The sequence below is a fragment of the Emiliania huxleyi genome, assembly GCF_000372725.1.
Source record: "Emiliania huxleyi CCMP1516 unplaced genomic scaffold EMIHUscaffold_817, whole genome shotgun sequence".
Classification (NCBI taxonomy): Eukaryota; Haptophyta; order Isochrysidales; family Noelaerhabdaceae; genus Emiliania; species Emiliania huxleyi.
In genome coordinates this window covers 329-13,868 of record NW_005195890.1, presented here as the reverse complement: position 1 = coordinate 13,868, position 13,540 = coordinate 329, and the positions used below count along the sequence as shown (strand labels likewise).

Here is a 13,540-nt window from a genome sequence, read left to right as displayed (position 1 = left end):
GGGGAGGGCTTGTGGGTAGCGCCCTGCATATGATAGCGGAAGGGCGACCAAGACCCGGGCGGGGGGCGATTGGCTAGGCACCAAGAGACCGGAAGGGCCGGCCTGGAAGGATAAGCCGGGGGCCACCCCGAGTCTCCGGGGCGGAAGCGGCGAGCGCGGCGGCGGCGGCGGCGCGTCGCAAAAGGAGACGCCCGGAGTGTCGACTATCTCGGAGAGGGCGGCGCCGCAGAAGCCTGCGGCCGGCATGTCCGGGTCGCGCACGCCGCACGCGACCTGCCGCGCGTTGTAGCGGGGCAGCGAGGCGGAGGCGGAGGCAGTCTCGAAGGGCGCGACGTCCGCCGCCGTGTCGGAGAAGAAAAAGACGTGCGAGTCCGGGATCGATCTGCCGGTGCGGCGGCGGTAGAGGTCGACGATGGCGCGCACCGCCACGTACTTGTCTGCGGGCTCCACGTACATGGCGATCGGCTGATCGACCTTGGGCGACGAGGCGTTGGCTGCGTTGACGACGTCCCACGCGCTGCGGTCGCCTCGCCACGCGCCTCCGAAACCGAGCAGCCCCGGAGAGGTGAGGTACGAGTACATGATGCGCCTCAGCGACGACGCGCTGCCGCCGCCGTCGCCTTCGGTGACCACTCCGAGGAAGCAGCGCGCGCAAAAGCTCCGGCTGAGGTGGGCGCCGGCGTCGGACACCGTCAGGTGCGAGAGAGCGGAGTTGCTCCGACACTCCGCCGACACTCCGCGCCGCCCGGTCAACGTGCGGACGAGATCGAAGGCGCACACGCAGGAGCCAGCCTGCATGGGCGACCGGTCTAAGACGAGTTCCTGTTGTAGGCGACAAAGGCGCAAGCAGCTGCTCTCCTCTCTCTCGCAGATGTACGGCTTCGGAGACCGGCGCGAGCGTGGGGGGAGGAGTCCAACCCTTTATTACAAGGTGACCGAGGCCACAAAGGCGCCGTTGGTAGGGATCCCTAAAGAAAACGCGCGCAGCATTACATGATTACAAGTCACCTTAAGGCGCCGTACTCGCATAGTGTGGTTAACGAAAGTAGCGTACACTTGATTTTGCAGGGAGGCTGTCGGATTTTCCCGCGCCTCGAAATTCCTAAGAATCGCCTCGCCGCTCCACCAAGCCTTTCTCCGTTGCCTCCAGCCGCGCGGCGCCATCGTCCGCGATCCAGTGCCGGCCTGTGACAAGCTTGGCAGCTCGCGGATCGACGATCGCCACGAGCCGCTCGCCTTCGACGTCAGTCGTAACAATCGGCGGTGAACGGCACCTCCTTGGCCCAGCACCGGTGTTATCACGTCTCAGCTGCTTCATTGCCATGAGACGCGCAGTTATGGCGGAGACGCGCTGATAGCATTCCTGTGCACGCAGTTGGACCAGCACGGCCATCGGGTGCGTGGCGCAAAAAGACCGGTTTGCGCTGTCTTCGATACACACACACACACACACACACATGGGCGACCCGACCGGCGGCGAACGAAGCGATCTGGAGACAGAAAGGCGCCGTCCGGCAGCGCTCATTTTTCTTTTTTCTTCCTTCTTAGGCCACGCTGTCCTCCCCCTCCCCCGGAGCCCCCATTTGTTGTTTCTCACAAGCGCAATCGTCGACCGCGCCGTTGATTTTCGTTTTGTTTGTTGCGGTGCTCGTTTCGGCGCTGCAAACACGGAAGCAGTGCGTTTGTCGTCACCCCTTTCAGCAGCGAAATGCTGGTTGTCCTCTGCATGCTGGCTTCAGGCCAGACGCAGGAACGCCCGAATCGTGCCTCTGTCCCCGATATCTACCAACCAACCAAGATGAAGACCTCGAGCGAGGCCAACGAGGCTATGGAGCTCATCAAGCTTCGGCGGGCGGTATGTTTGAAGATGTGGAAGAATGGGAGAAAGAAACTCTTATTTTACCGGTGTGAACTCAGTGACGGCGTAAGCCAGTCCCAACATTTATTGGCGTGCATCCGACTTACTGGCATCACAGGTATTTTCTCAATTCTGCGTGGCGGGCGGCCAATACGACTGGTCTGTGCCCTGCAAGCAGTTCCACATCTTCAACGAGCTGACCGCCATTACGGATATTGCGGCCAGAAAGGTGATGCCTCACACACACACACACACACACACACACACACACACACACACACACACACACACACACACACACACACACCGACCTTGCCTCTTTGCCCTTTCTCTCTTCTTTCTCTCTGCGTAGTGGTCTATCTGTGGGCAGATCACGCGCACGTCCCACATTTTGATGGGCCCAGGAGATGCGATCAATCATTCGCGCCGCGCTCGCGCGTGCTCACGACACCGCCACCCTAGTTTCTTCTCAATTGCGTGGGCTGCAGGCGAGGATGGATCAGCTGAAAGAGGATCAGCACACAAAGTCGGATGCTGCCAGAAAGGGGGAGGCACGCCAGAATTACGAGACGATCAAGGTGATGTTTGCCGAGTACTGCTCGAGGCAGCCGCCCCCAAACCTGCAGGCAGCTTGCAGTGCTCTGTACGGCCTTCCGCTCTGTACACGGCCTTCGAAGCACACGCCCAACCCTTGATCCCCAAAAGGTGTGCACAAACGAGAGGCTTGCGAAGATTTACGGGCCGTTTCAGAAGAGGAGCTGAGGGCGCTCGAGCCTCAGCATCAGCACGCTTTGACTGGCAACGAGATCGCGTCGACGCGCATGTGTTGACTCCTCACTGAAGATTAATCGCACAGAGAGAGAGAGAGTGTGTGTGTGTGTGTGTGTGTGTGAGAGAGAGAGAGAGAGAGAGAGAGAGAGAGAGAGAGAGAGAGAGAGAGAGAGAGAGAGAGGCACACACGCGCGCGCACACGCACACACGCGTCTCGTTTCGACCCACTCTTCTCCGCTGCACACTGAATCCGCCGGTGATATTCACGGGAGGGTTCGTGAAACTCGTACGTTTCCGTCGTCGTCTGCGGCGCGGTTGTGTGTATGTTGTTCGCGTGCCCGCTCCCGCTTGCCGTGAGCAATGCGGAGCATCTCATGTGCTACGCGCAGCGGTATCCAGACCTCCTCGAGAGATACTGCCACGGGCAGGCATCACAGTGCGACCACCGCAGGCACGCGCACCTAACCTTACACGCACCCTCTCTCTCCACGCGTGCAGCCATGTGACGCGTTCGTGTGTCCTCCTTGCGCCCTCAGTCGGCAGAAGATTGGCTCCCATTGGCGAAGACATGGCCGCTTGGAGCAGCGACGCTTTGGCTGCGATGGTTCACAGGCAGTGGCAGTGGCGTTTGATGACACTGTACCCTCGTCTAAAGCGTCGGAGCAGTTGGCTTCCGCGCAGCAAAGGTACCGAGCGGAGATTAAAGCTCCCCCCTGCGGCAACTCGTGTCAGCGCTGGAAGAGGGTGCTCGGCTCGCAGTCCGCGGAGCTGCTTCGGCTGACGCAGCTCCAGAGGCGGCCACGCTTGTCTCGGCAAGGGGCAGACAAGCGGCCGTGCCGCGCTGCGGTGTCCTCGGCGATGGACATCACTCCGGGAGGCGGGGAGCGGTACCTACTGGAGGCTGCAATCGTCTTCCAGCGGCTGAGCTGCGAGGTGACGTTGCTACTGTTTGAGCCGAATCAGTGTACTGGAGGCGACTGCGTCAACCGCACCGCCTTCATGCTCGGTCTGCGCAACCTGGATGTGGACGCCATCAAGGTTGCGTCTCTGAACGTGCAGCGACACCCGAAGCGGCCGGTCCGGGGGCTGCACGGCTCCGCAGAGAGGCTCATTCGCCGCGACTTTGACATCTTCTTCTTCCTCGGCAACGACCGGGCGCCACGAACGCCTGGGCTGGGCCGCCTCAACTTGTACATGTGTCAGTTTCCCTTCGACTGGTACCGAGACATGTACCCCTTTGAGGAGCGCAATCTGGCGACGTACGACCACGTCCTGCTTAATTCCAACTTCACCATGGATTGGTATAGCGTCGTCCTACGGTCGCAGCTGCGCAAGCCGTGTGCGCCCACGCCGGTGCTCCTGTACCCTCCTGTCCCCGCCGCAGAGCCGAGGACGCCTCTCTTCGGAGCTTTCAGCAGGAGGCCTTTTCGCATCGTCATCGTCGGCCGCATTTTCGGAGGCGTCCAGTCGAAGGGGCACTATGAGGCGGTGCGCCTGTTTTCGGAGCTGCAGACCCTTGCGCGGCGAGACGGGCACGCTTGGCACGCGCAGCTCGAGCTCTATATTGTCGGGGCTGTCATCACGGGCAAGGAACACTACGCGAGGGGACTCCCTGAGTTGGTGACGCGCCTAGGCCTGACGGGCGTCCACTTTGTCTTTGACGCGCCGCGGAGACGGCTCGAGGCGCTCGTGGAGGGCGCGCGCGTCATCTGGTCGCTGACTGGTTTCGGCCAGTTGAAGCAGATGACCAACCCAGCCGACACCGAGCACTTTGGTATCGCCGTGGCGGAGGCGATGTCGGCCGGCTGCATCCCGGTGCTGCTGAACGTGGGCGGGCTGCCCGAGCAAGTGCCGAGCAGCGCTGTCGGTCGGGTGGCGTCCACGCTGGAGGACGTCCCCACGGCGACGCTGCAGGTGCTGTCGCTGCCAGAGGCGGAGATGGAAGCGATGAGCGGCCAGGCACGAGCAGCAGCAGAGCGTTTCACAGGCGACATGTTTGAGCGTCAGCTAGGCAGCTTGGTGCACGAGGCGAAGCCCAAGCAACGCGCGTGCTACTCGGCCAACGCGTCGGCGCCCACACGGTTCGGATGACGCGTTTCTCTATTTTTCTGAAAAAGGCCGCGAGCCCCACTATGTAGCGCCACCTCGTGAGCTGTCCTGTGAGCTGTGAGCTGTGCGTCCAGCAGTCCGGACCCAGTGATACGCCGGTGACAGCGTGCCTCGTGTCGGCTCCCGAAGCCAACCGGGTTCCGCTGCAACCGTGTGCAGCGTGTGTGTGCGTGTGGGCCCGTCCTCGGTGCTACGAATTGTGACTGAACTTGTGACTGACTGACTGACTGACCATGGTGCATGGACAGCGAGCCAGGGTTCAGGATCGTTACATGGCGGAGCGAAGCTGAAAAGGTGCCTAAGGTCCCATGAGGTCCCAAAGGAGCTGTTGAAAGGGGTGCCGATGTCGTCTGAAACAGCGTCTGCTACAATACGGGCGCCGTGGCCCCTGGTTGCGCGCCCTCCTCCCACCAGAGCGGCGGCGAGTTTGGCAAAGGGCAAGCGCGCGGTCAGTATCTCTGCGCCCGACTCGTGCATCAGCAGCTGGTGCTCGAACTGCGCGCTCGGCTTGCCGTCCTTGGTGACGGCGGTCCAGCCGTCGGCCCAGTGGACGTCGCGACGCCGCGGCGTCCACAGTCGGCCCGAAGAAGTCGCGCATCCCGGGGGGAGAAAGGCGCCCGCCGGTTCCGGTGCATCTGACGAGACGCGAAGAAACCTCATTGCGCCGCATGCTGCCAACGAAGTCCACGCCGTTCGTCGCTTTGTCGGGCAAGGCCTCGCCGCTCCTCGGGGAGAGTGGACCCGAGGAGCCGTGGTTCAAGCGACCAAACACAAAAAGGCGTGCCTGACCCCTCCAGCGAACGCTGCGCGCCTGCCCGCTGTGCAGGGGCCCTGCGCTCCTGCACAGCTTCATTCCACCCCAATGTCATGTGCGCACTGAGCCGCCCGGCTACTTCCACAGGCTGCTCGTCGCGGGCGCCGCGCTGCTGGCAGCCACCTGCGCGCTTGCGCTGATCGGCGCGCACGCCTCCCCAACTCTCGCAGTGGCTGAATCGCCGAAACCCTTCGTCGACGCTGCCCATGCCGCGTCCGTCTCGCCCGAGGCTGCCAAGGCTGGCTTTGCTTCGGCGGTAAAGGCGATGCAGGAGGGTAAGAGTCCTGCGGAGGCCATGCGAGCGGCGGAGAAGGCGGCCGAGAAGGCACAAGAGGACGCGGGCGCAAAGAGCCTTCTGCTCGCGGCCGACCCATCCAAGATGCCGGACACCAAGCCGTTTGTCGACGCCGCTCACGCGGCGTCGCGCTCGCCCGAGGCGGCCAAGGCTGCGGCCACATCGGCGATCAAGGCCATGCAAGAGGGGAAGAGCCCGGCAGAGGCGATGCATGCTGCCGAGAAGGCGGCCAAGGAGGCGCAAGAGATGGTCGGCTGGGCGTCGGCCAAGGAAATGTCGTTGCTGACGGTTCAGGGAGGCAAGCCGGGCGATGACAAGGACGATGCAGACGAAGACGAGACCGACAAAGACGAGAGCGAGGAGGAGGAGAAGAGCGACGAGCAGAAGGAGTGGAAGCGGATGGGACAGGCAATCGGCGATGACTGGAAGTCAAAGGGCAAGCAGATGGGCGATACCGACTGGAAGGCCTTGGGTGACAAGATGAAGGACATGGGCAAAGACGCTCAGGAGACCGGTGGGTGGTCGTGGCCGTCGTTCGAGAAATTCTGGAACCCCTGCCACTAAGCAAGTCAGTTGAAAGCTTCACTGTACTTCTGATCTCTTGGCTGTCGATCTACGAGCAACCACGTCCAAGAGCTTTGATGATGGACGTGTCCGGGAGCGTAGCCGCTCGAGTAGTCATGACTTTGAGTCATGATATGTTGCATGCGGCATGTGCCCAGCTAGTGCACAAGTGCGGCCTGGGAAACCTCGCACGACGTTGAGCACGTTTTCACATGTTTATGATCAAGCTGCTTCTACATGAGCCATGACTATATTGTGTATTGAGAGTAATATACTGTGGCGCACACTGTCACAGTGACAGCTCACACCGCAGTCACTTTCCACGCTCCGAGTGGAGAACCAGCTCCACGTTAACCCTGGTAGGTGGACAAAAAAGTATGCGTTTTTCGGCCTCCCCTCCCTAACATTAGCCGGCCAAAATGTACTCTGACCGGTTAATATTAGAGAGGGGGGGGCGGCCGGGTGTCAGACCTAGCGCTAGGCGTGCGAGGCTGACGTATTTTGGACAATCCACCTACCAGGGTTAAGACCTCGGTCGGTGATCTATGAAACGTCTCGAGAGCGAGCGACCAAGACGTTGGGTGAGCGCAATGGTGGCGGCTGACATAGAGCCGGCTCACATTGCTACTGTGCCCGACACGGCAGCCCACAAGCTTGAATCAGACAGCACGAGCGCATCGTACTCCGACAAATGCCTCGGTGATGACGGGGTTCGGAGCCTTTGCTCGCGTCTAGCGACCACTTCATCGCTCACCTCTCTGAACCTCCGAGGCTGCCACATTCACGCACCGGGCGCGGCTGCAGTCGGCGAGCTTCTTTTGCACGGTCGGTCCAAGCTGCGCGTGCTTTCGCTCGAGTGGAATGGCATTGGCACAGACGACGCAGGCCCGCGCTCGCTCGCTGTCGCACTGCAAGCCGCCCATTCCGCATTGACGAGCCTGGACCTCCGCAACAATCGAATTGGTCCTCGGGGCGTGAAGCACCTGGCCGAGGCTCTGGTGCACAACGTGACACTTGTGAGCCTTGACCTTCGTTGGAATAGCGCTGCAAAGGAAGGGGGTGAGGCACTCGAGTCAGCGCTCCGAGCCAATCGGAAGATCATGCACCTGCCACTCGAGGGCAATCGCGTGCCAGGAGGCGTGCTCCAGCGTATTACAACGTTGCTCGGCCGCAATGGTGCCGACGCAACTGAAACGACGAATTATCTAACACTGACGGGCTGCAGCGATCAGGCTCTTGGTGCAGATCCCGTGGCTGGTGGCCGCAGGCTTGCCGTGCGAACGAGGGCTCTCGAAGGCGCATTGACTCTACAGCAAAGCGAGTTCACCAACAAGCTGTCCCACGTTCAGGGCCGCATCGAGGATGCCGAAGCGCGCGCAAACGAGGAGGCGGCGCGAGCAGAAGGCCTCGTTGCGCAGCTCGAGGCTGCGAAGACATCGGTCGCCAAGCACGACGCTGAGGCGGCCTCTGCGGCACGTGCGCTCGAGGAGGGGCGGCGTGCTGCGGCGGCGGAGGTGGAGGCCGCACAGAGAGCCATGCGTCACGCGGAGAAGGAGAAGCTCTGCGTGGAGGCCGCACTTGCCGCCGCCGAAAGAGCCATCGAGGCAAAGGACGCGGCAATGCTCAGCGAGACTCGAGCGCTGGGGGAGCGTGAGGCCCGCGCGGCTGCGGCAGAGGAGCGCGCCGCTGCTGCCCATGCAGAGCTCGCAAAGGCGCAAGAGGCGCGTGCAGCCGAGCGGCGCGAGCATGCTGAGATGCTTGCTGCTCTGCAGCAAAGGGTCGCGAGCGCGGAAACGACGGCGGCAAACAGCCGGGTCGCCAGCTCCGAGGCGCAGGCAGCTGCCCTCGAGAGGCAGGCCTCAACACACACAGAGGCCCTCGAGGCGCTTGCTGCGGAGCGGCGTCGGATGGAGGCGCGCGTGGCTCGTGCCGAGATCGAGCGCGACGAGGCCCTCGATGCGGCACAGCGGGCGCGGGACCAAGCCGAGGCGAGGCGAGCGCAGGCTGAGGAGGAGACGAGAGAGCGCGAGCGGCGAGCGGCGTCCGTGCCTCAGGCACGCGCCAACGCCCTTTCCAAACGGCTAGAGGACGAGGCGGCGGCACAGGCGACCGATCTGGAACGGATGCGTGTAAAACTCAGCCAGTCGGAGGAGACGGCCGCGGCGGCGATGGCCGAGGCGGAGGGGCGACGCGTGGAGCTTGCAAGAGCCCAGGCCCGTGCAGAGGCGGAGGCTGCGGCGCGCAAGGCGGTCGAAGCTGACGCGGAGCGCGCACGGGCCGTGGCGGAGAAGGAGATGTCGGCCACGCGCGACGCACTCTCCGAGACACGCGCCGATCGGCAGAGCTTGTCGCAAGAGCTGCTTGAGGCGCGGCAAGCCCTCGTGGCATCGCAGGCGCGCTTCGACGCTTCATTGCAAGGCCTCTCGGCGCGCGTGCAGACCGTCTTTTTCGAGGCGGCCTCCGGCACATGCGCGGTTCCGCCGCAACAACCTACCACATCGACTCGAAGCCTCGCCACTGGTGTCCACACGCCGGAGCCGGTCACGCCCTCCTCGACGTATCTGTCCCTCGCCAGCACACGCCCAACCTTGAGCGGACACGCCCTGGGGCAAGATTCCGCTCGCTCTTTTGCCTCCGAGGGTACGGGGACAGACCCTCACGTCGATCACCCACCGCCGTCCCATTCTGCCGCTCTCGTCGAGAAGCTGGCTGGGCCTGCTGGACGGCGGGCGCATCGTGCGCCGCCAGCGCCGCCGACGCTGACGCCGCAGCCTTTCCCGTCGATCGGCCCCAGCGGCGGGACGGTTGGTGCCGCGGAAGGCGCCCAGAGATGGCGCACCGTCGGCGACGCAGCTGGAGGGATAGGCAGCGCGTCGAGCCCTTCCGGCACTGCCAAGCAAGAGGAGCGAGCAGGAACGGCAGCGTACTGAGAATGGCACTGGTCGATTCGTAGGTATTGACGAAGAGAGCGATGCCGAAGGCTCGACCATCGGGGGCGATGATGATGTCGACGAGGTTGAGGAGCGGCCACGGCAGAGGCTGCTATCGCTCGACGATTTGCCCGACCTGCCTTAGCAGGGACATTGGCGTCGGGCCAGGTTGCGGGCCACAACACCGCCAGGGCCGGGGCGGGTGGCGCTACGCTCGTTACCAGCGAAAGATCTCGCACGGACGAGGGCCTGAGTCCAAGAGGCCTTCTCCGCACAAGCATACGCGCGTTGGTAGAAGCTATAGGATTCTGTGTGAGTCTCAGTCTGAGAGGTAAGTGAGAGTTGGGAGATTACGCGTCGTTACGGCTCTCTCGAGTCCGACCCCCGAGCCCGACGGAGATCGGAGTCGGACGAGAGAGCTCGGTGTGGACTGTGTGGAGGAGGCTCCGGAACAACACGAGTGTGAGTGAGCATCGGAGCATGTCGGCACTCGTGGGGACTGCGACTGGGCTCTGTGGGGAGCAGAGTGTCTCGCGACAGGAACATGACGTGTGTAGGCGGGGTTACTACACAGCACAGCCTTTCTACTCGGATGTTGATTCTCCACACACTGTGCACACACACTCACAGAGGGAGCTATACAGAGGTACTGACGTAAAGCCGTGTGTAGCGCCGACCTCTCAAAAAATAGATATCGCGTGCAGGGGGCAGCACAGCACACAAAAACACACACACACACACACACACACACACACACACACACACACACACACACACACACACACACAAATAATGGAACCCGCTGCGCAGGCACCAGCGCCGGGCAGCCGCTGCGCAGCACGGGTGTTACACCGCGAGGCAAATCACTGCTTGGCAGCTTTTTTCTCCATCCGCAGCGCGTATTCCGCCTCCGCAGTGTTTGTGACGACGCGCGCCGCGAAGTAGAGCCCATTCCCGCCGTGCAGGAAGAGCACGAGCCTATCTCGTGAATACACCAACGTCGGTGTGCGCCGAAACGCTGCACGATGCCGTGTTCACAATCGCGCCAGATGGGCAGCCAGCCGACTGGGGCCGAGTCCCCCATGTTGAGCTTCGTGACGACCATGATGTAGCAGACGAGGAGGATGCCGGGCCAGCGCACGGCGATATTGAGCCACTTGTTGACACGCTTGTTGGTGATCTTGCGCAGCGCTCCCATCTTGACGAGCGCAAGCATGCCGTAGTCGAGGCCGCCCGGCAAGCCGCAGATGAAAAAGTCCATCGCGTGCAGACCTGCGCCCCAGAGGAAGAGGTAGCCCATCGAGCCGACGAGTCCGACGGAGACGCCATGATGGACGTAGTCCATCGTGGTGAGGGAGTCGTAGTAGAAGAGGACGTGGAAGATGTGCACTGCCATCACCAGCGCGTGCCCTAGGTTCTCAGAGGCGCGCCACTCGACTGGGTGCGCGAGCACCCAGAGCGTGTCGGGGACGGCGAGGTAGCAGACCACCATATTGACGAGGAAGTGGATCGTAAAGAAGGACAGGTTCGGATCGATGCGCCCGCCCGCGAATGCAGCGGGCGGCATGGATTTCCTCGCAAGAGGGAAGAGAGCCCGCTCGAGAAGCACTTTGACGACTGCCATCGCCACCATCCCAGCGACAAAGGCGCGGCCGCTGACCTCCGTCGGCCAGAAGACCACGTCGCCGAGGAAAGAGCTCATTTGAGGTCTGTGAGTGGCAGGGAGTGGCTGCTGCAGGGCTCGCAAAACCTGCTGCTCGCTCGCAGGTGATGAGGAAAAGAAGAATTCAAAGGCGGCCTGGAAAGAAGAATTTTACAACGAAACTCGCATGTGCAAGAGAAGAAAGAACAATGCCCGTCAGAACTCGAGGGACCAAAATATGCCGCGAACAGGCGCTGCTCGAGACTACAGCCTGAGGGCCCAACAGGAGAATCGTGCTTTTTGGGTTGGGTTGCGGTTGGGTTGTGGCCTGGGTTGGGTTGTTCCGCGTAAGGTTGGGTCGTCGGCACGAAGGGTGAGGCTCGATCGCCGCGCCGCTCACGCCAGCGGACGGCCACCATCGGTGATTTTGGCTTGGCCACCGTTCAAAGCGTGAGTTTATTTTTTTCGTGTGTGCGGAGTGCGCCATAGATGGGCCCAGGTAGGAGGCTCCACACCACCTGAATCGCGTCGTGCCACCTGAAAGCCACAAAATGCCGGATTTTGCACGAGACACACGCGGAAAGCGCCACGTGCCTCCACGAGTCCTTTGCAGCTTTTTGCACAAAATGCAGGTGGCTTTAGCCACTTGCTCCATGAGCAAAACAGTCCAAAAAGCACCTGGAGCAGATGGCTTACGCCGCCTGTGGACATGGACAAAACAGTGCAAAAAGCACCTGGAGCAGATGGCTTACGCCGCCTGTGGACATGGGCAAAACAGTGCAAAAAGCACCTGGAGCAGATGGCTTACGCCGCCTGTGGCCATGGGCAAACAGTGCAAAAAGCTCTCATGGAGTAGGACCGCTCGGGTGGCGCCAGGTGGCTTCGCCCCCCTCCAAGCCACCTGCCCCCCCTCGCCACACCTGCCTGGAGGGCTGGAGCACGTGCGCCACCTGGGCCCGGGCAGGTGGCTCCAGGTGGCTTCGGCCCCTCTAAGCCACCTGCATGCCCCCCCCTCGCCACACCTGGAGGGCTGGAGCACGTGCGCCACCTGGGCGTCACTTTGGGAATTTCATCGTGCGTGTTCTTTTGAATAGGAATGTACTATACACCGCCTCGGCACCACGAGCCGCCCCCGCCGCGCCTCCACAATCCACTCTCGCAACTCTTCCGCGCAGCCAGCACACGACGTCGACGAGGCCGACAAACAAAGCTCTGCATGGCCTGGTTTATCGGGGATCAAGTGATGGCGTATTATCGGGCAGTCTTCTCATTGGCGAGTCAGACTGCTCAGCGTCGGCAGCAACGGCGCGTGAGCAGCGCAGCCACCGGCTCCTGCGGCGTTTGCAGCCACACCAAACGCCCGCGCGGGCCGGGTTGAAGCCCCAGGCTTATGTCGACGCCGGACATTGATTGTAGCCGCCGATGACCGCCGCAGGCCCTCTTTCACACACCCCACAGTCCCAGTTTGCAGCGCGGGGAGGAGCGGGGAGGCTCGCGTTTGGCAGGCCAGCCCTTCCGTGGCTCGGATTTTCCGTTTCCGAATTCAAACTTGCGCCAGGTGGCGCACGTGCTCCGGCCCTCCAGGTGTGGCGAGGGGGGGCATGCAGGTGGCTTGGAGGGGCCGAAGCCACCTGGCGCCACCTGCCCACCCATCAGGCCCAGGTGGCGCACGTGCTCCAGCCCTCCACATGTGGCGAGGGGGGCGGGGCAGGTGGCTTGGAGGGGCCGAAGCCACCTACCTGGAGCCACCTGCCCAGGCCCAGGTGGCGCACGTGCTCCAGCCCTCCTCGTGTGGCGAGGGAGGGGGGGCAGGTGGCTTGGAGGGGGCTGAAGCCACCTGTTGCCACCTGCCCAGGCCCAGGTGGCGCACGTGCTCCAGCCCTCCACGTACGTGTGGCGAGGGGGGCGGGGCAGGTGGCTTGGAGGGGGCCGAAGCCCTTGGCGCCACCCGAGCGCTCACATGGCCACAGGCGGCGTTTGGAATCTACTCCAGGTGCTTTTTGCACTGACCACTGTTTTGCCCATGTCCACAGGCGGCGTAAGCCGTCTGCTCCAGGTGCTTTTTGCACTGTTTTGCCCATGTCCACAGGCGGCGTAAGCCATCTGCTCCAGGTGCTTTTTGGATTTTGCACTGTTTTGCCCATGTCCACAAGCGGCGTAAGCCATCTGCTCCAGGTGCTTTTTGCACTGTTTTGCTCATGGAGCAAGTGGCTGAAGCCACCTGCATTTTTGTGCAAAAGGCTCTAAAATGGCCGAAATCCCTGGTGGCGCACGTGGCGATTGCCACGTGTGCCTCGGCTAAGAGGCCTCTCCAGGCGAGAGAGTCAGGTGGCACGACGCGAGTCAAGGTGTGGCGTGGAGCCTCCTACCTGGGCCCATCTCTCGAGTGCGCGCGGTGTGTGTGGAGCTGAGTCTGTAGAGCGCGAGTGAGTCTGACGCTGACATCGTGTGGGCACACCACACAACTCACAAGTGCATAGAGCCGTACGGGCTCCACATGGACATGGATGTATATGTGCATAATAGTTGTGTGTGTGCCGATCCCCACAGGCCTCTG

At 62.4% G+C, this 13,540-nt stretch overlaps 5 protein-coding genes across 5 annotated transcripts in view; 2 read left to right on the top strand and 3 right to left on the bottom strand.

Moving 5' to 3' along the window:
* Window positions 1-912, bottom strand: part of EMIHUDRAFT_460081 (hypothetical protein) — a gene marked incomplete at its 5' end in the record, with an annotated part of 3,523 nt that extends 2,611 nt beyond the window's left edge. The window contains one exon of the mRNA XM_005759061.1: window positions 205-912. Coding sequence (XP_005759118.1) covers window positions 205-912 — 708 coding nt within the window. The remainder of the gene's footprint in view (window positions 1-204) is intronic.
* Window positions 913-2,952: 2,040 nt separating this feature from the next.
* Window positions 2,953-4,720, top strand: EMIHUDRAFT_249731 (hypothetical protein; the record flags this gene model as incomplete). Its single annotated transcript, XM_005759060.1, has 2 exons — window positions 2,953-3,065; window positions 3,166-4,720. 2 exons carry the CDS (start codon window positions 2,953-2,955, stop codon window positions 4,718-4,720), a joined length of 1,668 nt encoding a protein of 555 aa, XP_005759117.1.
* A 39-nt stretch (window positions 4,721-4,759) lies between these two features.
* EMIHUDRAFT_249730 (hypothetical protein) lies at window positions 4,760-5,398 on the bottom strand (the record flags this gene model as incomplete). Its single annotated transcript, XM_005759059.1, has 2 exons — window positions 4,760-4,848; window positions 5,011-5,398. 2 exons carry the CDS (start codon window positions 5,396-5,398, stop codon window positions 4,760-4,762), a joined length of 477 nt encoding a protein of 158 aa, XP_005759116.1.
* A 1,603-nt stretch (window positions 5,399-7,001) lies between these two features.
* Window positions 7,002-9,341, top strand: EMIHUDRAFT_249728 (hypothetical protein; the record flags this gene model as incomplete). The annotated part of the gene is made up of 3 exons (XM_005759058.1): window positions 7,002-7,110; window positions 7,183-8,885; window positions 9,114-9,341. The coding sequence occupies 3 exons, from the start codon at window positions 7,002-7,004 to the stop codon at window positions 9,339-9,341; spliced, it is 2,040 nt and encodes a 679-aa protein (XP_005759115.1).
* A 666-nt stretch (window positions 9,342-10,007) lies between these two features.
* Window positions 10,008-11,073, bottom strand: EMIHUDRAFT_446459 (hypothetical protein). Its single transcript, XM_005759057.1, has 2 exons — window positions 10,388-11,073; window positions 10,008-10,319 (listed from the first exon to the last, which is right to left on the bottom strand). The coding sequence occupies exons 1-2, from the start codon at window positions 11,041-11,043 to the stop codon at window positions 10,205-10,207; spliced, it is 771 nt and encodes a 256-aa protein (XP_005759114.1). The 5' UTR covers window positions 11,044-11,073; the 3' UTR covers window positions 10,008-10,204.
* Between the last annotated feature and the right edge of the window lie 2,467 nt (window positions 11,074-13,540).